Raw genomic sequence first — 27,080 nt, forward strand, 5'->3', positions numbered from 1 at the left:
GGTCCATGTTTATAAATATTGGTCGAGTTCGTCACTTTGCAATGTTAGGGCGTGGTCTATAGACTTGTGTAAAGAAATGTCTATATAAGTCCGGGGATATCAGTATCCAACATGAGTTTCATTTCATGTTCAATGATTCCTGAGGGGTGTGTCTACAAACAAGGACTAACAATAGAGCTATAAATCATTGAACATTATAACTTCCTTAAAAATTCCCCAACCAAAACATGCGATATGTAGTTGATACTACATACTTCTGCTTTCACTTTATAGGTATTTCGATTAAAACAGTTTTAAATAGTTCCAGCCGATCCTGGGAACGCCAATTGTATTAGTTGTCATTTTTTAATCTATTGGAGATTCAGTGACATTCCTAGCTTCTAACGGATTGTTCATTATTAATTAATTATTTTTTGGGGGCGGGGGGATAGCTTAATTATTAGGGGGGCAGAAAAGCCTAAGGCGTGTCTTAAGGAGGGGGGCTTCATTAGAGTTTCAAGATAGTAAGTAGGGGGTCATGAAAGTTTTCTTATTTTCATGGACCCACAATATTACGAAGGCTATTTATTCACACTTTATTGAATAACCATCTGAGCCTTTTCATATCCAGCACATTTTTATACCTCGAGTCTGGTCAAAGGGAACAGAGACCCTGGGTACTAGGATGTATCATCCAGCATAATGCATGACCATGGGTCGAATCCTAGATTTTTAACTTGAATGTTTTATTTGTAATTTATAGATTTTTTTTTCCTTGGTGGTTCAAGCAAGCTTTAGCCAAGTAAAATTAAGCAAATTTTTTCTCTCTAAATGCTAATACTGCCATTTATAATGAATTGTTTATAATAAATTGTTTGCATATAATAAAGGATTGGGGGTCATAAAAGTTTTGAAGTTTCTGTTTGGGAGGGAGGGGGGGGGGTCATTTAAGTTTTTCTGTTGTTGAAGGTACAGCCAGCCCCCCCCCCCCCCCCGAAAAAAGGAAATAATGAACACTCTATAGCTAAAAAAAACTCAAATAATGTTAAACTTAAGCTTTCCGATTGGTTCATTTCAGAGATTTCTTTAAAAGTAACCGCCTAATTAACCTCCTGGTAATATTTCCGCAGAGCCCCCTATGTACATTATTAAAATTATCTCCGACTATTTCAAACTTTCACACTACTCAAACAGTAATCGTGAAAGAACGAGCCAGTCAAAAATTGCTTAATAACTTAACTGACCATTGAACGACAGCGAACCATACCGGAATCGCTACTATAATGACAACGAAAATAGGCCACAAAGCGCTTTGTGGTGTTTCGAATATAGGCCACAAAGCGCTTTGTAGTGTTTCGACTAGGCCACAAAGCGCTTTGCGGTGTTTTGAATAGGCCACAAAGCGCTTTGCGGTGTTTTGAATAGGCCACAGAGCGCTTTGTGGGGTAAAAAATCGAAAAAAATTTTTTTTTCAAAAATTAGCCGTGAGATATCTGCGATTCAACGAGACATCAAGATTTTAATGTTAGCTTTTTAAAATAAAACACCACAAAGCGCTCTGTGGTGTTTCGAATAGGCCACAAAGCGCTCTGTGGTGTTTTGGTTAGGCCACAAAGCGCTCTGTGGTGTTTTAATTAGAGTCTAATTAGGCCACAAAGCGCTTTCAGTAGTTTCAGTGGTGTTTCGCTCATGCCAGTTCTGCTTTTTCAATCGATTTTTAAATCAAAACGAACCAGGAACAGTTAGAAAAGCACTCCAGCCATACAATATACTCGGCAAGAACATTCCTGAAATAAATAATGAATACACGGGAGAAGCCTTATCCAAAAGAACTAGTCAACGTCGCGAACCAGCTTTCGATCGTGCTAGTGACAAGATTGGGAACAAAGTAAAAGCGTAGATTGAGTGGTAGTTATTTACAGCACCGAAATTAAAATTGGTTGCACTGCTTCTCAGGGATCTTATTTGCCTCTACGTTTCAGGACTATTGAATGATCTTGATTTGAGGATAAATCAAAGTGCGGAGTATTGGCTGGACGGAAACACGCAGTTCGCAAAGCAACCATATAAATCTTCCATCCACTCGAACATTTTTGTTGAATTTGAAAAACAGAAAGTACAGTAAGCTGTCGATTTGTGATAGAAATCTTGTGAGGGTAAACGCAATTATTGCAAATGGCCGCTGCATATTTTCGTACAGAGTCAAAACAAAGTCAAATATTGCTTCCCTGCCCCTACCCGTCGAAAAAACAACTTCGCTCAAAGACCGAACTGCAACAGAGTTTAGTTACCAGTCTTATGCTGCGTGTTACTAGATAGAACGCGTGATATGATTGGCTCATGATATCACATTACGTCATAGGACTGGTTCGCCAGATAGGACAGAACCACAACACCCGATTCGCGCTTAATCAACCGCATATAAGCGAATCGAATTATCATCAAATTACCGCATGCAAACGGATAAAGTAGGCCCTATTCACCTATCGAGAATTGAGATTTGAGAATTTGAAGAGGCCAGGTTTCTAAGTCGACTATTTCTCCACAAGAAATTTTTCCTTTCCGGACATTTATGCCTCCTCGACGTGATTTTCGAGCTAAAAAAAGTTAACTGTTTCCATTGTAAAGGAGGTAAAGCAGGTAAAAGGACAATGTTAAGTGTTCCTTTTCGTTATGCTGCGCCTCTTCAACAGCAGGCTTCGCTGTCAACCTCTTCTGTGACATCTAGTTTAGATGATGTTGCCAGTATTGCAGATGAGAATTTTGTCGACGACGAAACGTGGTCTGATTTACAAGAAGATTCTACCAAGAGGAAACGGAAGTTTCGGAGAGTTAGTCTAAGATCAATTAAAGCTCAAGGCCTACCGCGACAGAAAGGCAAGACTTGCTGCTTCTTGGCTTTATGTCAGGCAAGAACTTGTTTCAGCCCTTTTGGGAAGGATGCTTCCAGGAGATGCCTGTGGCCCTGGGCAGTTTATGTGAAGAACACAGAAACTGTTCATGCTGGAGGATCCCTACACCATCCAGTAATTTGGAAGGTTTGTGCTTTGTACCCTTCCACTGCATAATTAAAATAGGCCTATAACATTTTTGCTTTAAGCCAGGTTCATTACTTGTTAAAATAATAACAAGTGCCAAGCATAATACATGAAATAGCTTAGTTTCAGTCTTCACTATTTTGATAAAAAACCCTAAATTACATTTTCTCATTGGCAAATATAACGGAGAAGAACATCTAAACACTACATTTATGGTCAGTCTTGTCTAAATCACTACAAAAATTAAGAAAGTTTAGTTTTAAAAGTTTTCAGACTACTGCAGTTTCGATAGTCCTTTGAGAAGTCATTCCATTCCTTTGGCAGCAGCTTACATGAATGTGGACTGGCCCATAGAGTTTTAGTTCAGGGAGATGAAGTTCTCTGTTATCTCTCAATACCTTGCTTCGGAGGTCGGATCTTAATACAAAGTAGCCTTGCAGTTGCCTGGGACTACAAGGCTACTTGTACTGCTCTTGAACATGGTGTGATTTATTCATTTTTCCTGTTTTTGTTCAGGATGGCAGATACCGTCCTTACACATTTAATGATTGTGTCTGGTGGACGTCCCACAATGCTGATCATGGATATATCTGTGAAATTACAGCAATAGGTGTTACTGGTAAGGAAAAAATAGTTAATACAGTAAACTACTTGGTAACCTGTTCTTACATTGTTGCATCATAGCTAAAAACTGATCAGCTCTTGTGCTTTTATAACATAAGGGCCTGCCATTAGAGACTTGCCCACATAGGAGTGGGCCCTTAAAATAATAGTAGCGCCACTACTGTATAGACTTTACTTTAAACTATTTTAATGGCCTTTTTTAGTCTTGATTTGATATGGTTTTCAAAGGAGGGTCTATTATACTCTGGCAATCTGGCGGTTTTAGCCTATTTTGAGTGTCGGTCTGCAGGCGCATTCTTTATTTTCTGGCAGTCTACAGTCAAGAAATTTATGGCGTTTTCGGTCTGAGCAGAAAATAAAAGAAATTGGCAGTCTATGAAGAAAAAAACATTGCAGTCTGCGGACTGATGACCCCCTATAATATACCCTCTCAATGCCGGAGTATGATTTGATTTCCCATAATATACTTAGTGTGCGATGTATTGCTTTCTATGGAAATGGTCTGAAGTGATTACATTTTATTATTATTATTATTATTATTATTATTATTTTTATTGATTATTGAGGCACTATTTTCTGCATTAATGCCTATAACAAAGTCTTAAACACTTCCCTTTTGCAGGACAGTGTGTTATTTGATAGTCAAGTGTTACAACCATGCATTAGCCAGAAGCTGTCACCCTGGTTAGAAATGGCTTCTGGCCATCCTCTCCCAAGCAGCCTCAAGTTGCCTTTGATCGAGGTTTGATGAGTGCTTCCTTTTTCTCTTTCTGGAGTGCAAGGTATCACAATATATTTATGACGCACTCTGGCGGCTGGCATCATCACTTTCTAAAGCTTATGTAAGTCAGTGATGCAATATTTTTAACATTTTTTATGTGTTTTCAAGTACCGGTATTATAATGATATAATGATGATATACCTTTAGAAAAAATCTTTATTTGTGCTGCAATGGTCAATTGTTTTTTGTTGTTGTATGTAAGATCCACTTCAATTGATGCTCTATTGTTTGCAGGTCAAAGATGCTTACAGAATTATTGTTGGTGAATGCTTTGGAGAGTTAAGTTTTTTGAACAGCATCATGAGCAATCTCTCCAATTTCAGCAGTTCCTTTGGTGAAGAACATGAATGTCCTGCTGTCCCAAGGTTTTCTTCAATTTCGTGTAATATTATGGGATATGTTAGTTTACATGTTTATCTTTCAGACAATATTTTGGTTTTATTATGTTCTGTGTTTTAAGCCACTGTGTTGGTTACATGTATTATCATGATATCCTTCATTTATATCATTCTGTACATGTATTTTCATTTGGTTTCCATCAAAGTGTTCATGTAATTCGCTTTTTTCACGATCCCATAATACATCTTGTTTACCCCCCAAAATATGTATATTTTCATTGATGCCTTGTTTGGATGTGTAAGGAAATGTAGTGCTGGCACCAGTCATCGTCATCATCATCATAACCTTTATTTAAACACAATAGGGGTTTAAAGCACAATGCATCTGGGGTTGTGTATGAAACTAAATATTACTAGTGCATTACTAAGTATTACCAATCATGGAGAGACAATGTTTATTTAGCAAGGCAAAATCGACTCATTTTTTATTTCTTACAACAAAAAGTCATCTTCTAAAGCACTGGTCAGTAGTTTTACTTTTATGTTTCAAAATCATACTGCAATATAGTCCATGGGGCTGTTGGAGTACAAATGGTAGTGATAAATTTTACATTATTTTATTGGTTACATTTACTTATACATTGTAATTTTTTGTTTGTAAGTTAAGTCATCTCAAGTGGACTAATGTTACAGTTAACTCCGCCAAGAGTTTTGTTGTTTAGCGTGTGCATACTCTTGCCGGTCCCAAGCCCGGGTAATTAAAGGAGGAGGGGCTGTAATTCATTTAATTATTGTGTAAAGTACTATAGATTAATATGTATTTTTATGAAGTGCATGAATATCATTCAGACTATCTTGAAATAGTTTTTCTTTATACAAGGTTGCACAACTATCACCATGCCTTAGTCTTTAATTGTCATCATTTATCAATGTTTATTTCTCATTATTTAGTGAATATTTATTTTTTTCAGAATGTGTTGTTCCAGAAAATGGCCATACATACAATAGGGATTGGAAATTATATAATATTAAAATGAATATTAATTTGTTTCTATGAGTTTCCTCTACAGGTGATTATTTTATGGAAAGGGACTGCTTTTATTATTTCTTATTTTGTAGAGTACAATCAGTTCCAAGCTACGGTCAAAAATTAAGTCCAAAAAATTGGATGAGACTGCCCCTGTTGGTGCTGGCTGCAGACATGAAGTTCATCTTAAATTTTTGCTTATTTTTATTTAATTTTTTATTTATTTTCCTTGTTCTTTTGTTACTTCTTTCTTTTTTGCTTTCTTCCTTGCTTTTGGTAGGTCAGCTATAGTGGTAAAAGGCTGGAGGCCTTTGGTGGTCTTAGTGATGGTGAAGTAATGGAACGGCTGTGGTCATATTTTAGGCCAATAGGAAAAATGACTAAGTAGATGACTGCAGCCAATCGAGTAGATACCTTAATAGACTTTCTCATGCATTATGCAAAGAAGTCTATTTCAAATATTGATATGCTTATTATTGCCATCTGTCTACCTTTTGTGACATGGACAGTTTATTAGTAGCAGTCGAATGTGTTTTAAGGTTCCTTTTAAAAACGGTTATTTATCAACCTTTTTTCAGGAGAACGTCTATGTGACCACTTGAAGGAAGCAAAGGAAACAAAAACAGAAACAGAGGCTCAACTGAACTTGCTTCTTCAAAAGCTAGCTGGAACAGGTTGTTACTAGTTTATTGAGATTAATGACAATAACCTTTTGATTGCCAGTGTTAACATTAGTTCAGTGTAATAATGTCAGTGCCTTATATCTAACCAACTTTATTCAAGCCATAAACAACAAGTTTCAGATATCAAAATTGTTTTTTTTTTAGGGTTATTTCTTTATACCAAATGAATCATCAATCATTTGATTCATTCATTTTATATCACGTTATTTGCCTGTTTATTTTCTGTAGGGTTATTTTCTTGTTAATGATACAAGTGTCGTTTGCTTTTTTTCCTTTAGAAGACCATGTTCTGGCCAAAAGGCTTTCCAAACAAATTTCGCAATGCACAAAGGCTCTCAGAACTGCTGTGGACGAGTACAACAGGCTTGAGTGCAGCCCTCATTGACCATGGCCTCGCTTCATCTATGGTGACGCCAACTGAAAAGTATTCCCACTAAGACGAGGGGGAGAAACGTTTTATTAAAATGAAGTTACTGTTTTTAGAGTCTCACCTAATAGAGTTGGGAAATTTGTTCCAGTCCCACATTCATGATGTTACTCTTCCAAACTTTTTATTTGATAGAGAAGATCTCCCATTAATCAGCGACTTGGAAACAGAAGAGGACAGTGCTGTCCTCCTTAGTCTTTCGGAAATAAGTGAACTCGTGAGAAAGCTCCTCGTGATATCTTTTGGGCTACATCTGGCGTAGCCGTTAATAAAGAAAGAAACTTGATTTTTTTTTTATTTTACAGTCTTGAATCTGTAACCTTTTACAATGCGTTACCCTCCACACGGTTATATCATGCCTCGCTCACTAGCGTCGCGAATACTTCGCCGGATGTCCTAATAAGCAAAACAAAGTTTCAAAAAGTTAACATTCGAGTTATGGCCCCTACCGTGTTGCTGCCTCCGACTATGGTGGCGATTTGTCTAGTTCGCTTGTCGTGCCTTGTTAAGTATTGTGATTGGAAACATTCGTTTCCATTTCATCCAGATTAGGTGCCAAACCTTACTATGACCGAAACTTCCCAAGATAGAGACTTCAGTGACTTAACTACTCCCCACCACCTTATTTTTAGGCCAAACAAAGGCCCCAAGGTCCGAGAAAAAATATTTTCAAGATTTGCGGCCCCCCTTCTTATTCTAGGTTCTCGATGATCGGACCACCCACTTAACTGAAGGTCTAGATCCGCCACTGGACTTGAATCGATGATGCGAGTTAGGTGCCAAATTTCACCAACTTTGGACCAAACTGCAATGATGTTACGGAAAAGGGCCGAAACGGAAGACTATTTATTTTCCCATACAGTGAGAAATGAAGTTAAAGAGAAGATGCGGGTTAAGCACAATGGGTAGTGAGTGAGTGAGTGGACAAAGGGGAGTGAAAATAAGATGCGGCTTAGGTCCCAAACTTCACTTCATTTCAATTCTACCAAACTAAAGTGATTTCAGGGTTAATCAAAACTATAACAAAATTCTCGAACGTGATTGGTTATCAACAGCCCGATTTGAGCACTAATAGGACAGCGTAGGCGTCACTGACTCGTCCCCAGTCGTCTTTTGAGTCGACTGCTCAACACGGAGGGAATCCTTCGCGTCTTGCAATTTTCGCATAAGAGACGACTGGGGACGAGTCAGGTAGGCGTCATGCTTGTAATTGGAATGTGTAATAGGACAGTTAACGCGTCAGGAGGGAGGACGGGAGGCAAGCGTGGCCGAGTGGGTTGGGGCGCTGGTGTTGTAATCTGTAGGTCCCCGGTTCAAGACCTGCCCTGGCCACTAGCTGGATTTGTTTCTCGGTTGTTCCGAGTTCAAATACACGACCACGCTTTGTATATAGCCAACTGGTCTGCCTCTTGCCAGTTGGGATTTTTAACCTTGTTATTTTCATTTAAATATTTGTTTCCTCCGTTTCAGTGGCATGCCTGTAAACTAGCTATCTCGTAGAGATTTGAAGCTGAGTGCATGACCACTATAAACACCATTTATATATTATATTATGCGTCATCAGTTGCGCGCGCTGTTGGTGTGAATTTTTGTTGAGAAAAGTGTTATGTTTTGGCAATATTCACAAAGATGTTTAGCCATTTTACCTTGTTTGTTTCTCAAATTTTGTCATGGTTTTGATTCGGGAGTCCGATTAGTTTAATCATTCGTATGATTACAGACCGAATTGTACGACACAAAGTCCTATTACCATTATAAATGAACAAAACTGCGGACTATTTCCCACACAGGGGATAAAGGTAATTCAACTTACCTTATTATAGGAAATTAACGATACATGTTATTAACGCGAATTCAAAAATTCGCTTTAATTTTATTGATGTTAATTAATATAAACACGTTTACTATAAGCATTTAACCAGAACTTTTCTTAAATTCGCGTTAATTTTATCACGCGTATATTTTGTTTGCGTTGTTAAAATGCTTCGTTATATTCCTATAATAAGGTAGGTCCCAAATTTCACTATTAAAGGGTCTACTAAACTAAAGTGATTTTACGGCAAATGAATGAAAAGGCGAACTAGCTTGTATTAGTTTACTTTAAAGATAGGTAAGAATTTAAGTCAGCATGTGTGCCTCGGTGACCCACTAGCCCAGAGATTTTCCCGGTTTCTGTAGCATAAAATGGCTGTAGTATTCCTACTTCCCCCTAGATGAGATGCTTATCTGATGCCGTCTTACCCCAACATATTGCGGGGTGAATGAAGGCACCAAGTTAAAACAAGTTCTCAATAAATAAGTAGTAAGTGCTTTTAAGAAGGTAGGGAATGATGCTGGACTTCGTTATATAAGAAAGTACGTGGAAAGTTGTTCACGTTTTGTTGGGGAAGCGCGCACACTAACATCAAACATAGAATATGCACATGGCATTACTACTACTAAATATCACGCATGTATGTATGATGTATTGGAGCTCTGGAGGCACAGGTGTACCTATAGTGGGTGTGATGATGTCGGGCCACGAGTCACCGTCGTAAATTTTGACAAAGGTCCACCACTGTCGTGCCAAAGGGAATGATAGATAAAATTATATCAGCAAGTGTACATATACTGATGTGGGATGGATGCCTCGAATATTTTTCTAAACTTCGTATTTTGATGTTATACACGTTATAGAAGGCACTTTATAACTTGGGTTTAGATACGGTTGATAAGCCAAATACTGATCTCGGTCGTAGTTCTTTTGTACATTGTCATTTTGATCCATCCTTATTGAGCTAAAGTGTTAACCTATAAGTATTTGAGAGTTGTGGCTTGACCATGACCCGTCTAAAAAAATGGTCGATATACCCATGTTTACACCTCTTACTGTTAGATGGCAATGGATTTCACTGTGTGTCTCTCGTGAACGCAGCCATATGAAATATATAATGCCCGTAACAAGCCTGTCTTGAAAGTGTTTTAGGCGATAATTTCCCGTTCCTTTTATGCATGAAATCAGGTTAAAGGTATCAAAATATGTCCATCGTGAGGCCATAACGAAATTGACACACACGTAACGAAATTAGCACATGCCAAAATTACTGCAGAAAAGTTATATTGTAATTATTTCAGACCTGATTTAACGGATTAAATTGGTGAAACTGTAAAAAAACAGTCATTGCTTCTATGAAAAAGTGTCCTGCTTATTGCGCTGAAGTTTAACGCGGTTATTGAATTGCTGACTCTCAATCTTCGCTATATTCGTTAGGTTTTGTTGTCGTGTCAGTATACATGCATCACGTAGCAAATCAACCACAAGTCACACAGCGTCCATCGTCGCCATCCCCGCACGATGATACTTAACTATTTCTTAAAATATTATTGTTCTAGTTCATTCATGGTTTTTACCGACTAGTTTCTTCTTAAAATTGTGCAAAAAGGTCTTTTTTCTGTCCTTTTCCAGACGTCGGTCTAGTAGTCAGGTTTAGCACACGACTTCGTTATAGCAATAAATTACCGTATTCCTCGTCAGTGTTTACAATTGTGTGTAAGGGCATACAGTTTTAAAGGTTATTTTTGAAGGCGAATTGATGTTCCTGCTGCCAAAAGATATAATAATAGCTATTTACCGTGTGTTAGCTAACCATGTGAAGTCTCTGTAAACATTTATAACGAAATTAGCACAAAGAGTGCTGGTGTCCTCGAGTCATCAGAAAGTGAAAGGTCTCCACTACATCGTGGACTAGCAATTTTTTTCAGTCGATTTAAGTACCAAATGTAGAAGAAACATTTTGCCCAGGTAGTGTTGGGGAAGGGGGACGAAAGGTCACAATGAGTGGGAGGGGGGGGGGGTAGGAGGAGGCGAGGAAAAGCAGGGGCATTCCTAGGCAATTTTTAGTAGTACGCACAAAGTCAGTAAGAGATGAGGTTTCATCTCTAAGCTACGAGTGCTGTATACACAAGCTTTTAGGGAGGTTTTGTTTTGTTCTTTTTTTGCATTCTGAACTGAAAAGGGTTTGACAAATCAAGATATAAACTCTAGATTTTACCTTCACTTGGCTCAACCAGAAAACCAAACTTGTCAATATATTATTTGATAGCATTATTACATTGGAGCATGTTAACGTGTTTTTAATTAGAAAATGTCCGTTTATTTCTTTACTTTCATAGGCATCGCATTCGGTAAATATTTTCCGTAAGCAATAACTATGTGCAGACCTCATACGAAATTTCGATAAAAACAATTTAGAAGCTAACCTTGTGTTCTTTTTTTTAGCGCAAAACGCCCGTATTGCAATGTCAGAGTCCATCAGATTATCGCTTTAAGCACCAGAGCAAAATGCCGCTCAGTTCTCAAAGTTGAGCGCATCTTGACTCTAGATCTTCTCATAAAGATAAATGGCCGCTCTAGTGGACACTGGTAAAGTAAGAAGGCTCGTTTGCATTGGTTATATTGAAATTCGGCCAGTCAGAATTACTTCTTGACGCAGATAGATATGCCGTATCAGTGCTATACAACTGATCATGTACAAACCAAAAAAGGATAGGAAAAAGAAAACGTTGACAGATAAAAGATTTTAGAAAGACTAAATAACATTTTCATGACAACTTGTTGTAAGTTTAATTCAAACTTATTTTGAGTTACTCGTTACCATATTTAAATTCTTCTGGAAGTTTACATACATTTGAGGTTGAATGAAATGAGTTTTGAAAATGAGTCGAACAAAACTTTGCTTTCTCGACAAACGTTCACGTTTTAGGTGCAGAAAAAGTTCAAGAGAAAAACATCAGTACGCGTAAAGACAGTACACGACTTTTCTTCTCTATTATAAGGTCTGTTAAATGCAAAAATAATCTGGGAAATTCTGGTACGCAATTGCGTACTTTGCGTAACGGCAGGTACGGCCCTGGAAAGAGACGTGACGGTGACGCACTGGGACACCGCGATTCACTTTTCTTTTTTAGTTCATTGCAACTGAAATAAAAAAAAAAACAGCACGTAGTGTGCGTAGCATATCTGCAAACTTCATTTCTGAATTGAAAGATTCGGATCAGGAGCTGGGGAATGCTAGCTCTCTTAGTGTTTTTGACAAGGAGCGGGTATCAGAAATTAAACGCTTTATCTCTGAACACGAATTTTCTGCCTCCTGGGGTCAACTCAATAAAACATTTGCAAGTGCAACAACAACAACAAAAAAAATAACAACAAAAGTTATGATGACGCTGACGATTACGGTGACGATGACTATGATCATGATTGCTTTACACATATGATATCGTGCACGCATTCGTGCTCGTACTACCTCGCGACTAGGTCCCGGAACACGGGTAAAATTCTGGTTCGGCACGGGTGAGGCAAAGTCGTTTACACGACAAAATTTATCCGTGCCGAACCATTTTTTGGGGACGCGTACCATTTTTACCCTAGCCGTGCCAAAAATTTTCTGTCGTGTAAATGGGGTTTAAATGGGGCCTTAAGTTACTTAGATTTGGGCTTGAACTCACATTTCAAGTCCAGCGATGAAAAAACAGTAGATTCGGTATGTTATAAATTCCTCCCTTTAAAAAAGCGCTGACCTCTACATTAACGGCCTTCGAGTAGTCTAGCATAGTTAACTTTTCACAACATGCCGCGTATTTAAATTAAAAAAAAAAAAAACACAAAAACAAACGACCTAAATCTAGCGCGCCAATAAAATAAAAAAAGAAACGACAATAAACCCCAAATGACAGATCGTTTAATAAACTGTCAACTAAAATACAAACATCAATTGTACTTCCATATCATAATTCTTAGGCAGTGTACTCGACTTTCGGCTACATATTATTTCCATTCGGTGAAAGGTGTGTGTTCATAAGTTATGTTTCATTTCAGGGTCAAAGACAATAACAGCAATACAATGTCACACTGTTTCGTTTTATTCAAAAACACTTGTTCAGCACTAAGAAAGACGCAACCTCGTTCCCAGGGTCCTCGCTAATATTATTTGAGCATTTTTTAGTACCAGGCCACTTTATAAAATTATATATCTCTGGACGCTTTTCCGAACGAAGTATATATAGTTGGCTTGTGGAAGATGCGGATGAACCGTCACTGGACGTGGATGACTGGCTGAAGATGGACCGTGAGAGAGCAAACTTTCGCCGTTGCGCACTTCCATACAAGTGTGGCTTTCTTGGATCTATCCCAAATTCTTTTTCCAAAGTGTTGGGAAAATCTTTGAACACAATTCCCATCTGCCCTGCTCTTACATAGGGCATTTTCTGGCCTGCTTTTCCCACAAGGTCACCTACAATGAAACCAAAAAAGGTGATTTAGTTATAATTGCATCCATTGTTTTGACAAGTTTTCTTTCACTTTAGGTTACACTATACCTATTGTATGTCATACAGCAATACACCTGTTTATTAATAAATTTAAATTATGCATAAATTATTACTATAAATGTATTAACTATTATTATTACTAGTAAAACTATACAATAACTCTACCACACAAAACATACTTAATGTAATAATTATGTGTGTTCAAGAGTCTATTGACAATAGTTTTTATTCTGATTCTTTGGTTTCTTAGGCAATAAGGATGCATTTTGAAATGAAAATTATATTTCCTGTATTCACAAGGCAGTTTAGCAGTTATTCATATTAAATATAACTTAAATAACTATTGTGCTATGATCTTAAAGCAAGTATAGAATAATACAAGGAAGGGCATAAAAATGATACAGAATTGTTTATAATTCAAAACTGAGTTCTTGAAAACCTTATCAGGGTGGGGGATTTCCTGAATTGTCAACAATTTCAAGTTAGGTTTATGATGACCTTAATATATACCATATATACCATGTTGTATTGTTTTCTGAATCAAAGAATAATACAAAGCTTTTCATACTGCATTTTCTGTTAAAAACTTCCTGCAATACTTTAACAGACACTTTCCCTTTTTCCCTTTGCTTTACTATCAAAAAAGAGAGAATCAAATAAAAAAAAATATGTTAAAAAAGGACATTAATACAATATAAACAAAGTACCCCTAATGACTATCTGAAAGCAACAGATATTTAGCAAGAATGCACGGCACTGATATAAGAATAATAGTTAGTAATAAACACAATCATATGATAATATTGTCTAGCCCAAAAAATGTCCACACCTGGATGATCACCAAAAACACAATGGTGTTTACCAATTAACTAGGCAGGATGATCGAAAACAAGCAAAGAATATTATAATTTCACCTCTCACATGACATCTCTTGGAAAAAATTGTACCCTCGGCTTATTGCTTTCTATGGAGCATCTTGATACTAGAAGTCTGTTGTTTTCTAGAACCGCTTATTCTTGAACTATTATTATTATTATTATTAACTATGATTTTTTATCCAAATTCTGCAAATTAATTATATTCTAAATTAATTTCAAAATGTGTAGTTCCAAAAATTATCCATATCTCCCCCACAAAAGGGATTTTTCCTAAGGCCCCCCCATCCTCTGGTAATTTCAATAAGGTTCATACATTTCCTTATAATTATAACCTTTTTGGCCTTTGAGACCCCTTCTATGCTCTGCGACCAGCTGCTTTTTGGGAAAATGGGCCTGTGACCAAGGAAGGCAGAAATCAGAACTTTACCCCTCCCACCCCCAGTAATTTTTAATCCCTCCTGTGGGGGGGGGGGAGTATGGAACCAAACAATGCAGCTTGAATAGAAATAATTATTAATTGTACTGCATTTTAATATTAAGCAAAGGAGAGTTTAGCATGCTAACCATCAAGCCACAGCTGTGCCTCACACTTTGTGACAGTAATAAATGCAATGTTGCTGCTGGTTCAATGATAATTTTAATTATTTATGTAAAAATATAAAGCATACATACAATGCTTGTGAGATATAAAGTAACTAGCTAGGATTTTATATCTACTAGCGCAATACGGTAAGTCAAATTATTACGTGGGAAATAGAATGGAGAATTTAAATTTTAAATAAGGGGTTTAAATTAAAGGGACACTGTCACAGGGATTTTAATGCTTTTCGCTAAAAAGTACTTAAATTGGTGAATAGGTCCTCTCGTAGATGGAGTGTACCAAGTACATCAAGTTGACGATAGAAAATAAATTGTTGTTCAAGGAGAAAGGGAGCCATAATAATTTTTAGGTGTTTCTCCAGTCCACAAGGGCAAAACTTGAAAACATCAGCCTGGTTTTTTCAAGTGGAGATCTAATGTTCCTGATGACATCACAACAATATCACTTGATATTATGTTTATCGTCTCAGTACACTTGCATGGTGATTTTTAACAAAATTGGACCACTATTCGTAGTTTCCCAACCCTCCAAATTTATTTTTTTCCTTGGTGGCCATTTGGCCACCAACTGCTCAAGTTTGGTCACCAGTGAAACATTTTAGTCGCTAAATTAAGCTCACACTTTCAATCCTTCTTTTCCATTTTAGTCACCAGGCTGGCGAGTTCGGTTTCAATATAGTTGCCAGCTCCAAAATTTTAGTCGCCATGGTGACTAAAATGGTCTTAACTTGGAGGGTTGTTTCCATGTCTTTAGGCACTTGAGGTTTTGAATATAAACTGGTGACAGTGTCCCTTTAAACCCTTAAGTCTTAAGGTTTAAGAACCAGGTATTATTTCATTCATTCAGTAAAGTCAGTACATTTATTCATTCCGAAAAGTCAATACCCTAATTATAACCTGCCTTCATAGTATTGTTGGTTTGTTGTTGTTTAATGATCATAAGGGAAAATATAATACACCTGTATTAATAGGTCTACTTATGTCAAATAAATAACCTAGCTTGATATATTTCTCAAACCCTGTACAGCCGTAATATATTAAAGCAATAATTTAAAATGTAAATGTAAAATGCACCGATGAAAGAAAAATATTTCCATACATTTCGGGGCTACTGCCCCTTCTTCAGTGTAAATTGTAACGCCAGAAAACAGCATGTGCACGTGATCAGTTTGAAAAGTGACAAATTAAAATGTACAGTATGAGCGGGCACGCTTGTAAGAGTGAACACTAATTATATGCGCTACACAGTCACACGGAATTTCAGTTCGAGATTTCTGTGTTACTACAGCCATAATAAACTTATCAAATTCCAAGTGACTTCTCATCATATTTTCGTATCTGCAGGTGAGTAGACTCAAGTTCACTGAGGATGACCACTATCAGGCCTAAAACATGTTTTAACATTATAGTTATCAAGACATGAGCTGCTAAAGCATGTATAGCTTTAGTTCTGTATTTATTTACTCAGAGAAATTATTATTTTTATTACAAATCAGATTAGTAAACAAGAATTTGCTATATACATTTTTATTGAACACTAATAATATTTAAAAAATAATAAATTTATTGAGCTACCGTAATGATTCGATTTAGCGCCCTCTATATTTTATTTTTAATTTATCTTATGGTGGTTTTAATTGAATAGGGCATTGGGCTCTATGTTGTAAGTTTATAAAGGCTGCTTTCTATGGATAATTTCGCTATTTTGATGAATTATTCTCTCAATCTGGTACGTATATAAACGTAGTTATCAGAGCTAACGTAAAACAACAACTGCAGCCTGTGTGTGTCGCCAGTACAATTAAATTTGGCAAGATTTCCGCACAGCCCCCATTAATTATGCATACAATATTCTGACTGATTCGTTCTTTTCATGATTGCTGTTTATGTATAGTGATAGTAAGAAATAGTTGCATACATAATTAATGTAGGGGGCTGTGCGGAAATCTTTCCTTAAATTTTAATACAGTTAGACATTTAGTTGAAATTCAGTTATTCGAAACTCCGTTATTTCGAGCTAAAATGCTTTCATCGAGTGCTGCCTCGATGATAACCTGCAGAACTAGTTCAGGTTATCATCGAGGCAGCACTCGATGGCCGATATCAGCTAGCTTTTAACACTTTAATGCATGAGTTGTAGTGAAGGAAAGTAATTTATTTTTGCTTATAAGCGTACGACATAGGAACTGAATTATTCATAAATCATAAGCTTATATTCAATTGTTGGAAGCTTACCTTTACTTGCTCCTCAGGCAGCACATTCCCTAATTATGCTTCCCATTTCCCGTCTTGTAGATTTCATCCCCTTTTCATGGTACTTTTTTAAAACATTTTTTTGTTCCTCTGAAATCAAGCGTGTGGTTCTTTCTTTCCAAAGCTGGCAGCTATGAAAAAAACTCTAAACCAAGCAATCGGTAGCCATGTTTCCCACGTTAGTCGCATGCGACAGCGACGGTGCCTTCCGACTCACATATTTTACCTGATACGTCACAATTCTCGATAGGTGAATAGGGCCTACTTTATCCGTTTGCATGCGGTAATTTGATGATAATTCGATTCGCTTATATGCGGTCGATTTCGGGCGAATCGGGTGACCACAACGGCACAAGCCACTTGTTCCTCGTGACCCAGGCTCAGCCGGCTAACAGGGACAAGCGGCTCTGGGGACGAGAATGGTTTTCGACGTTAAATAAAGTTAGTAGGGACCTTAATGATGGCGACACTGTTGACAACGTCGACTGAAAAATGAATAAGAATCTCGCAACTATCCTAATGTATTTAGTGCGTTCATTGGTGTCAGAACTAATCTCTGGCTAAATTAAAAGCGCAGTATTAAATTCAATATAAAAACATAAAAAATTCGCCGTCGTGGTTTATAACGTTCTCCAGACTAATAAGAATTTGGGTCATCCCAATAAAATGTTTCGTTTCCCATCGCCCGACCGACCCATTTTTTTTGAAAAGTAATAAAAAAATTCCAGATTCACTAGTCAAAGAAGCAAGTACTTCGATTTACAAGCACACGATCTTGTTTTATTAACAACAATTGGTATGATGTGATGTCTTTGTCTTTAATAAACATCGATGTGTGTTATGGCCAAAGCCCTAAGTGGGCATAGGGCCGGAATAAACATCGATACTACGTTATTAAAGTCTGTTAAGGAATAACGAACGAAAAGACCACGTTTTCGAGTTGACTTTGTAATCAGGCATTCTTACTAAGCAGCCCGGCCTTTTCTAGAACCCAGAACCCTTCAAGTGCTCTTTCTTTTTTTTTTTGCCCGACCGACCGACCCACCATCACAAGAGACAGGGCGATGGGAAACGAAACATTTTATTGGGATGGCCTAGGTCATTTCACGTTGTTATTTTGCAGAGGACGACTAAGAAATGTACCAATATGGATAACGCACGTGTAGAACTGTTCAACCTTTTGTTTGGCGATGTTCCCGTTGCCGTCGCCGTCGCGGTTTCGTGTAAGGTCCCTACTAGCAAAAACACCATGCAGTTTCTCATTATAAGTCTGACTGGAACGACTTAAACTGACGAACTCACACGGCACGAAAAATTGGATTTAAGTCATTTAAACCATACTTTTGACCTAGGGAAAAGGTGGTAAAGGCCGTCTTTGCCAAACCTTTGAGATACCTTCGATTGTGACAAAGGCCGTCTGTGATTTTGATCAAAGGTATTACGCTTTTGACGCTTATCAAAGCTGTGACAAAGGAATAGTGAAATATGACTTTGACTAGGGTCAAAGGTACCTTTGTCTCGCGCCAAACCTATTGCTACCTTTGACGCGCGTCAAATCCCTGTCAAAGGCGATGTCAAAAGACTTGTTTCAATACCTTTGACATCTGTGTCAGATAGTCATCCATATTTGTCTCGCCTTTGACGCAAGTTAAAAGTGAGCAGAGTCAACTTTTCGTGGCGTGTCAAAACTGCGTCTTTCTTAACTAATGCACTCCTACAATACCGAATCTTACGCAGGAATTTTACATTTGGAATGTTTATTGACCCGGAATGCGTCTATCTCTCGTCCTCCATTTTCGTCCCCAGAACCTCGTTTCGTTTAAAAATTACAACCAGCAGCTCTGGGCCGGAAGGGAAATCGACGTCAATTAACTTAAGGTACGTAATTTTACTGGAAAGTTAAGGGGGTTTCTTCTTAATTAACAATTTACTGATAAGGAAGGTTTCTAACTGTCATATTTTGGAAACCAGACCTCATACGATAAGCTTTTTACACAGGTTTGTTCCATTGGAGAGTCCTGAGTTTCAAGTCAAGTCACGTGACCAGAACAGAGAAAACCTTACAGATTTGAAAATTAAAATCGGTGCCAATGGATAAAGAAGGTCCACATGCTAAATGTGACGTATCGTTTTTATAAAATTCACTTCATAATAAAAGTGAAGGCGAAATATACACAGTCACGCATTTACAAAATTTCTTTAGAGTCGTTTCCTTTCTTAAGTGTAACCGAGGCCATGTTATCTTTGATTCGTGAAAAAATCGGATTCTATCTTCTTTCCTCCGAGTTGCGGGCAGTTCTTTTCAAATGTCTGGCATTTGATATGAAAACATTTTGTAATCCAAAGCATACTTCTTCAGAATTGCTCTCAACAAATCTGGAGATACATCTGCAAATTTCTTGCTTTCTGCATGCCTAGTACCGCCAGGCTTATAAAACTCTTGTTGTTTAGGAAAAGACACCAGTTCATTCACATTAAGCTCTTTGAGTACTTGAGGAGCATCAGACTCCAGATTCTCAAAGGATCCTATAAAGTCATACGAAACAGCACATGGCTGGCACAATTCATAGAAAGGCATCCAGTGTTCATTCATGTCTTCCACACGACTTTCTGTTACATACTGCAAAAACTCTTTTAGTGAGACGTCTTCTCCTGTGGAGTTTGCTTCAGCATTTTCCCGCAAAAGTGTGACAATCTTTGTTCCATATCTTCTATGGAAATTGTGGGAGTAGTTTAGGAAGAACTTATCTTTATATGCTGACAGAAGTCTGGCAAGAGGTTCACGTACAAACATGAATTTATAGTACTCCTGAAGTTTGCGTTTGGCGTCCAAGGGAGGTAGATCTGCTAGGAAAGTAAAGTTCTTATGATTGACATGGAGAATGTCATTACTGTCATTGGCTTTGCCGTCCAGTACCATCATAACCCTTTTCCAGTTTGAGCAAGCGACCTTGGGCACTGAACAAAACAGAAACTTGTGCTCGTCATTAACCAAGATGTGCTTGGCTAGGATCTGTTTCTCTGTAGTAGAAAGGGAATCCCATGATTTTCTTGTGTCTCCACATGCTTGTTTTACTGCTTTCAGTCTTTGTTCACTGGAGACCTGTGACAACAGATGGTAGAACAGACTGAATAATCATTTGATACCAAAAAACATATGACAGCAACTGAAGAGTTGGTCCTCTGATATTCAACACAGGTCTATAAACTAACCCAAAGTAGCTTTTAGGACTCAATTATTTAATATAAATTTACAGTACAATTGATTTTGGCGTCAATATATTTAATAAAATGTAAAGCCTTTAGCCTAGTGGCCCATACTTGCCGGTGCTTATCCCTGTTCCTGAAGTATTAAGCGGCTAGGAGTATTTCTCCTTCCCCCTGGATGGGATGCTAGTGCATCGCAGGGTTACCCCCCCCCCCCCCAGCAGTATTTCGCCGGTATCCATTTATGGCTTTAAGATGAATTACGCCAACTCTAAGGCTATACGTTTGTTAACATAGATTAAGGTGGATTTCCGCTGTCGCGTAATTTTTTACGTGCGTTTACGTACGTGAAAAAAATGAGAGACAATGTATGAACAACTTGCGAACACGTTAACGCAAGTCGTTCATACGTTGTCTCTAATTTTTCACACACGTAAAACGCAACCAAAAAATTACGCGTCAGTGGAGATCCATCTTTAGTCTGTGGTAATTTCTCGCGAAAGTTAGTTCCTTTCGAGGTTATTTTTCTGCCAAATTGCGAAATTAATTTTTCGCGAAGTTAATATATAAGTTTCCGCGCAAATTTGAACCAATCATGCAATCCAATCCAGGAATAGCTAATAATTTCCTCAACCTAAAGAAACATCCACTTACCGCATAACTATTTAAAGTTATTCCTCCGATTTCTGTAAACGAAACGTGAAATAAAACTACTCAGTATTGTTACAAAAGCCTGGAATTGATTTCAAGTTGTTGAAGTTTTATGGGAATAAATAAAATTACCATATTAGCTAGCGATAGGGGAGTCTGGGGGCATGCTCCCCAGAAATTTTTAAAAATTAAATGATCAGAAATGCTCTTTCCAGCAATTTCTGTCATTAAAGATGTGTTTATTGTTCATCGTGGTGTAACATGGAAAGATGAACGTTTATTTTGAGTTGTGCTTTTTGATCGTAGGTATCCAAGTTTTAGGAATTTCTATTCCACTATTCTCACTGCATACGTAATTAGCCCGTCACGCGGGAAGGCTTAAGATTTTCAAATTCTGTACCTGCGCGCTGTTAGCATGATGCTTTGCGGCCTTCTGCTTTAAATATCACAGTTTCAGTCACCTCGTGGTCAGTTTAACGGAGTTCGGTTTAGTCACCATAAAAGTTTCGCCCCTCCCACCTCCCCTGGTGGCGGTCATTCCCTGCTGTATCCTATGGGAAGGACCATTTTTTTTGGGGGGGGGGGTTTTTTTTTTTTTTTTTTTTTCCCCCCCCCCCCCTACACGCCAATTGCCCTGGCAGTCGCGGGTATCCTCCCATAACTTAGCTTCCCGTGTCATGGCAATTGTTTGCGGTGAGAATGATTTACTATCTCTATTGATGTTACTGGGATTATGTCTTATATGGATAGTTTCTTTGGTCCTCGTGTGTACCAGTTAGGGTCACGACAAAACTATAAAAAATATATATCATAAGTGTGTATGATAATGTAGAACGTAGTTCAAAAAAAAAAGTTAAGTTTGTACCACACGGTAAATGTAAGAAGTGAATGTGTAATTTGTAAGTATAACTAACTCAAGTGAGCATTGTAATGATATAAGTAGATGTAACACTGCATGTGGCGTTTCCGTATATGATGTAAGTAATGTAATGTGTTGTGATTAATAATAATAATAATAATAATAATAAAAATAGGGTCACGACCAATAAACTTAACTTCGTTCCATATTAACTGAAGGAAGGTGCCCCGTTTCGTTAGCGTGCACCGACACTGCGGAGGTTTGTGTATGAGCAAGCCCTATATCTCTATCGTGTTCTTTGGTCCTTTCTTTCATCGATCTCCCTGTTTCCCCGATATATACTTTACCGCATTCAGTCATTTAGTTTCAGGGTCGCCCAGGGTTTTTGGGTATTAGGCAGTATACAGGGCTTTTTTAAAGTGGGATACAGAATTATACGCTAAAATTGGGCCTTTATGGGTATAAGGCAACCTCGTTCCCAGGGCTTTTCCCTTGGTGATTTCAAATCACCAAGGGAAAAGCCCTGGGAACGAGGTTGGGTATAAGGTATACTACGTTTTCCCAAATGTTGGTATTTTTCATGTTTTTGAAGGGAAATTTTGGGTATACTAGGTACATGTTTTCAGGTATATTGGTATACCACTTAAACCCCTGGCCACCCTGTAGTTTATTGACCCATGTCATCTCAATCAGTAATTTTTTTGTTATGTTCTTTGTTCACACGTTCCAATATCGATGGAAGCATTCATCTGTGATTCACAATTCTCTTAAGGGCCTGTTTATATGGAGGAGAGTTGTCCCTGGTAGGAGGGTTACCCTCCATACCGAGCCACCCCATGCGAGAGAGCTTTTCATACGTTTCTTTATAAATAGCTTCAAACTGTTTATATGAGAAATTGCAAAGTTGGCTCGGGGGCAGGGTGACCCTGGATGGAGGGTCACTCGCTTTGAAGGTGGGGTGACCCTGGGAAGCGAGCCAACTTTTTTTCCATGTAAACAGTTTGGTTATTTTTGCCTCGCCTACCTAGGGACAAGTTGACACAAACGGAGCATGCGCAAACGCTAAAATCAGCAAAAACAAAATTGCAAATAAATTGAAATCGAAGTCGGTGGTAAATTAGTTCAAAAATGGTCTTGGTCGTCGATTCAGCGTTCCTAAATTTAGAAAAAGCAGCCATAATAGATGTTTCAAAACAACTCTCGCCAGTCTTTTGAACCGAGAGGGCCAAGTTTTGGCTCGGTCAACAGGGACAACTTTTTCATATAAACGCTCGTTAAAAGATGACCAACGGGACAACTCTCTTCCATATAAACAGGCCCTTAGCCATCTCTTATTATGGGGCCCTCATGATTGTCAAGTTTTTAACTCGAAGATTCATGATTCAGTGGCCTTCGATTTTTCAGTTTTGATTGATGATTCCGTTTCCACCCCCCGAGACAAGTTTCTACGACCGTGCATACTTGGTCAGGCTATTTATGTTCTAGACATGATTTGAAAATCAAGAAACCGCTGCATATAACCTACGGACTCTGACAATATTCTCAATGTTCCAGTACCGCGCACAAACTATAACAAAACATAGCTATATATTCTATTGAACAGTCTTCCATTTGACGTAAGATAAGCAGAGTCCCTTGGGCAATAAAAAGTTTAATCAAACAAGTAACGGTACCCTAAGGCACGGCAATCGTGGAAAGCAGCTTTTTATTGAAATATTTTACTCCGTATTGCTTATTATAGATATTATAGAATACAGTCAACTCTCACTATAAAAGACACCTTCGGGACCACAATTTGGTGTCCGTTATAGAGAAAGTCCGTAGTATAAACGGGAGTTATTTTCAGTATTTCTTATTCACTGGGACTTTAAGTCTTGTCCGTAATAACGGGGTGTCCGTAATAGCGAGGTGTCCGTATGGCAGGAGTTGACTGTAAAAACAATATTATTATTTGTATAATAATAATAATATAACTATTATTTGTGTAGTGATTTTATAGCTGATAAAATTGTCCGTGTTAATACAAAGATTTATATCTAAAATAAAGATTATCTGTATCTATCTACCATTTATTAATACCGATCTCACCTCACAAACTACAAAATCAAAGAATGAGTCAAATTAAAAGAAGCATGAATGCTAACTAAACGATTGTACAGTGAAACGGTGTTTATCAGTAAGTTTATCAAAGACAAAGCTTACCAGAAATCCAAGTTTGGCCGTGTGGTTTGAACTCTGATGACCGCAGTCCAAGCAAATGTGAATTCAAAAGCAAAATAGCTACACCGGATATCAACATGACTGCAAGAAGTTTAACTTTTCTGACTTTTGAACACTTAATTCTCCATAGTATTTTGTAATCGTCTCTCACATGCATGTTTCCACAGCTTAAAAGTTAATCTGTGTTATCTTTCTTCCAAACAATACCGCCCAGAGAAACAAAGGGTGCAGTGATTCATACAAAAAAACAGCCAGTTTGAATGTAGGAAATTTGCATAGATGTCGATTTCTTCTGGAGTCAATTGTTTACACCTCACACTTTTTCGTATTAGTACATACCACACAAGTGAATAGCGCTTTTCGCGCGTGCTGATTGGTTAACTCAGAGGTGATTAGCAAAGTACTATTCACCATCAATTCGGGGAAAACTGTTAACATTCAGGACGTATGCATGTTTTTCTACCACAAGGGACTTACCAAGTTGACCAACCAAAACTTTATTCAGCGTTTATTGTACACAAAATACAAATAGAAACTAATTGAGCAAAGGTGCAAGTCAAGCTGTAAAAATATCTAAATATACCGGTGTGTTTCTTTATATGTAACTTGTTTTTTTGTTGTGTATGTAAATTTTTTTGTCACTTTTGTTTAGTTTTTGGTATATATTTGTTACTTAGTTACCTTAAACGTTAATTGTTTTCGGTTTTAAAAGCATTTCAATTAGCGTAAGTAGGACCAAAAAGGAATTGCGCGAACGGGAAAATAATGTTAACTATGCGAGGCGCAACCCTAAAAACTAGTAAGAATGGTGATAAAAATCTTAAATTTAAAAAAAAAAAATACAATAAATCTAATTAATTACTTATTACTTACAGTATTCAATGTTGTCTTGGCTGTTAACTCGTGGGTGTCAATCAAGACCATGAAATAAAAATAAAAACCTTGCGGTCTTCCTGGAATTTAATAGTGGGTTTGGGCTCTAAAACTGTAAATTGGAATTTTTCTGTCTTATTTTTTAGCTAACTTTAACTCGTTTTACCGACTTTTTCGGGCACTAAAATACGTTGTTTAATTTTTAACATATTTCGTTCACACTTTGTACAAGGTGCAAAACTCCATTTCGGCTCATCCTTGGTGTAAAACCTGTGAAACTCACGAGTGACGTAAATCAAAGAGCAGAAAAACAATATCTCCAAAAAAAAGAAAAATTTCACAAGTTTTACACCGAGACAAACCCTCCATTTCCAACTCACAATGGAAACTTCGCACACGTAAAGGTGATTTATAGAATAAGTTTGAGCTCAAGAGCAAGTATATTTGATAATATGGATAATTTTCATCTAGAAGTTCCTCCAACAAAGCTGTGATTATGCACAACGTTGTACAGTAAAGACAGTAAACAGTTACGGCCGTTACGCATATATATACGAAATTTTCAACACCTTTTATTGGTGACCATTGGTGATCTATAATATAACTCTTAAATTATAATCGATAGAACTCAACATTGTGTTTTTTTACATTTCCCAAGTTGTTTTATTTTGGGCAATCAACAAGAAAAAGATAGTGAAAAACTCCAGAGAAAAATATTTTGACAGCGTCAAAACGGCTCCACCTGCGAACCGCGCAGGTCATGACATTAGCATACATTAAAATTGACAGTTTGACAGTGATTGATGGATCGTGTGATTGAAAAGGAACTTGAGAACCAACTATAGTCAGAGTTGAGCGGAGTTGAGCTGATTTATGTTGTAATACACATGATGTAAGCTGTAATTAGAGTAATATCACTGATGTAACCGAGTACAAGAAATACGGAATAAACACAGGTGAACTTAAGAAAAAGTAGAAGCTGTGAGTGTTGAAATGGAGGACCGGATTCCCCTGTAAATCAGTCCTGCCTCAACACTTGGATAGTTTTTTGGCGCTAGCTGTCCTGGCAAAGTTCGCGGCCTTCCCAACATTTACAGAATTACCGTCGTATTATAAGAATGTTGGATAGAAACCTAATGGGCGAGCGGTAAAACGATCACATCGCAAATGTCCAAGTTTGCTTTAGAGTTGCTTTGTAGTGCTGTTTTCAGTTTAACGGAATTTCTCAAATAAGCGCCGCATCGGGACTGCGGCGCTTATTAACTTTTTTGTCCCAAATGCGGCGCTTATTCGAGTACCGTATCTACTCGAATAAGCGCCGCATTTGGGACAAAAAAGTTAATAAGCGCCGCAGTCCCGAAGCGGCGCTTATTCGAGGAATTTCGTTGAACTTAAACATAGTTGGTCCCCCTCTACTTACTTTGACTAAAAACAGCACTACAAAGCAACTCTTAAACAAACTTAGACAATTCTTTCCATGAAAAGCGATGTTTGCAGTTCAAAGTGATCGTTTTACCGCTCGCCCATTAGTTTTCTATCCAACATTCTTACAATACGTACTTCTGTAAATGTTGTGAAGCCCGCAGACTTTGCCAGGAGAGCTCCCGGCTAGCGCCACTTCTCTCTTCAGCAAGAGATGAATACTGACAATCAAAAGACGCTATTTTCAATTACTGTGAAAGATTAGATTCTTTGTGGCGTCCAAATTTTAAATAAGCGCCGCCCTCGAATAAGCGCCGTACTTGAGGCGTGAAAAATTTAATAAGCGCTGCGGCGCTTATTCGAGTAAATACGGTAAATACAGTAGTCGCTCATAAAATAAACTTGGGTTCGTAATCTAACTGTTAAATATATGATTTCTACGGTAGTAATACAGACGGTTATAATACAGAGAAGACAAATTTGCAGACAGGGCTTTATGGTGAAACATGAACTTATGGGACAGAAGAACAATACACACATGAAACAAAATCTTGTATTCTGATGACAAAGCATTACAATCTGTTAAATTTTGACAATGTTCTTACTATATTTGATAAACCTAAAAATATTTCCAACATTTACATCATGTAAAAATTTGTCATAGAAGTGTATCTGACCACGGGTACATGTTCTCCTAAAGCATTGAAAAAATAAATTTTTTTTCCCCTTTTTTTTTTTTTTTTTTTGTTTTTTTCCATATTCCATTCCATATACCCAATTTACTCCCCCCCCCCCCATCCTCTACATACTGTATAGGCAAACTGAAACCGCTGCTTTAGGAAGATGAGAATCTGAAGGCACACGTAAGCTACTAGAATGTTATTTACAAACTAGTTCTAGAAATATAAAAG

General features: G+C 37.6%; 2 protein-coding genes and 2 long non-coding RNA genes across 5 annotated transcripts; 2 read left to right on the forward strand and 2 right to left on the reverse strand.

Moving 5' to 3' along the window:
* Positions 1–2,381: 2,381 nt before the first annotated feature.
* On the forward strand, positions 2,382–4,825 carry LOC144654561 (uncharacterized). Of its 2 annotated transcripts, none has more exons than XM_078514722.1 (4): positions 2,382–3,017; positions 3,534–3,636; positions 4,264–4,483; positions 4,657–4,825. In XM_078514722.1, the coding sequence occupies exons 1-3, from the start codon at positions 2,631–2,633 to the stop codon at positions 4,278–4,280; spliced, it is 507 nt and encodes a 168-aa protein (XP_078370848.1). In that variant the 5' UTR covers positions 2,382–2,630; the 3' UTR covers positions 4,281–4,483; positions 4,657–4,825. The 2 variants fall into 2 exon arrangements, with proteins under 2 accessions (XP_078370848.1, XP_078370849.1); XM_078514723.1 differs by having other exon boundaries at positions 2,382–3,005.
* A 1,066-nt stretch (positions 4,826–5,891) lies between these two features.
* On the forward strand, positions 5,892–7,194 carry LOC144653956 (uncharacterized). Its single transcript, XR_013570855.1, has 2 exons — positions 5,892–6,461; positions 6,749–7,194. It is a non-coding gene; the product is annotated as an uncharacterized LOC144653956 (long non-coding RNA).
* A 5,407-nt stretch (positions 7,195–12,601) lies between these two features.
* LOC144654769 (uncharacterized) lies at positions 12,602–17,272 on the reverse strand. Its single transcript, XR_013570982.1, has 2 exons — positions 16,920–17,272; positions 12,602–13,169 (listed from the first exon to the last, which is right to left on the reverse strand). It is a non-coding gene; the product is annotated as an uncharacterized LOC144654769 (long non-coding RNA).
* A 1,967-nt stretch (positions 17,273–19,239) lies between these two features.
* On the reverse strand, positions 19,240–20,803 carry LOC144653972 (carbohydrate sulfotransferase 14-like). The gene is made up of 2 exons (XM_078514107.1): positions 20,799–20,803; positions 19,240–20,065 (listed from the first exon to the last, which is right to left on the reverse strand). Exons 1-2 carry the CDS (start codon positions 20,801–20,803, stop codon positions 19,240–19,242), a joined length of 831 nt encoding a protein of 276 aa, XP_078370233.1.
* Between the last annotated feature and the right edge of the window lie 6,277 nt (positions 20,804–27,080).

The sequence above is a fragment of the Oculina patagonica genome, chromosome 5 (assembly GCF_052425735.1).
Source record: "Oculina patagonica isolate OP01 chromosome 5, crgOcupat, whole genome shotgun sequence".
Lineage (NCBI taxonomy): Eukaryota > Metazoa > Cnidaria > Anthozoa > Scleractinia > Oculinidae > Oculina > Oculina patagonica.

Excerpts from the sequence above, each read along its gene's own strand:
- LOC144654561 (XM_078514722.1), top strand. The coding sequence starts at position 2,631 with ATGTTAAGTGTTCCTTTTCGTTATGCTGCGCCTCTTCAACAGCAGGCT. Across the intron at positions 3,018-3,533 it reads ACCATCCAGTAATTTGGAAG|GATGGCAGATACCGTCCTTA; the intron begins GTTTGTGCTTTG and ends GTTTTTGTTCAG.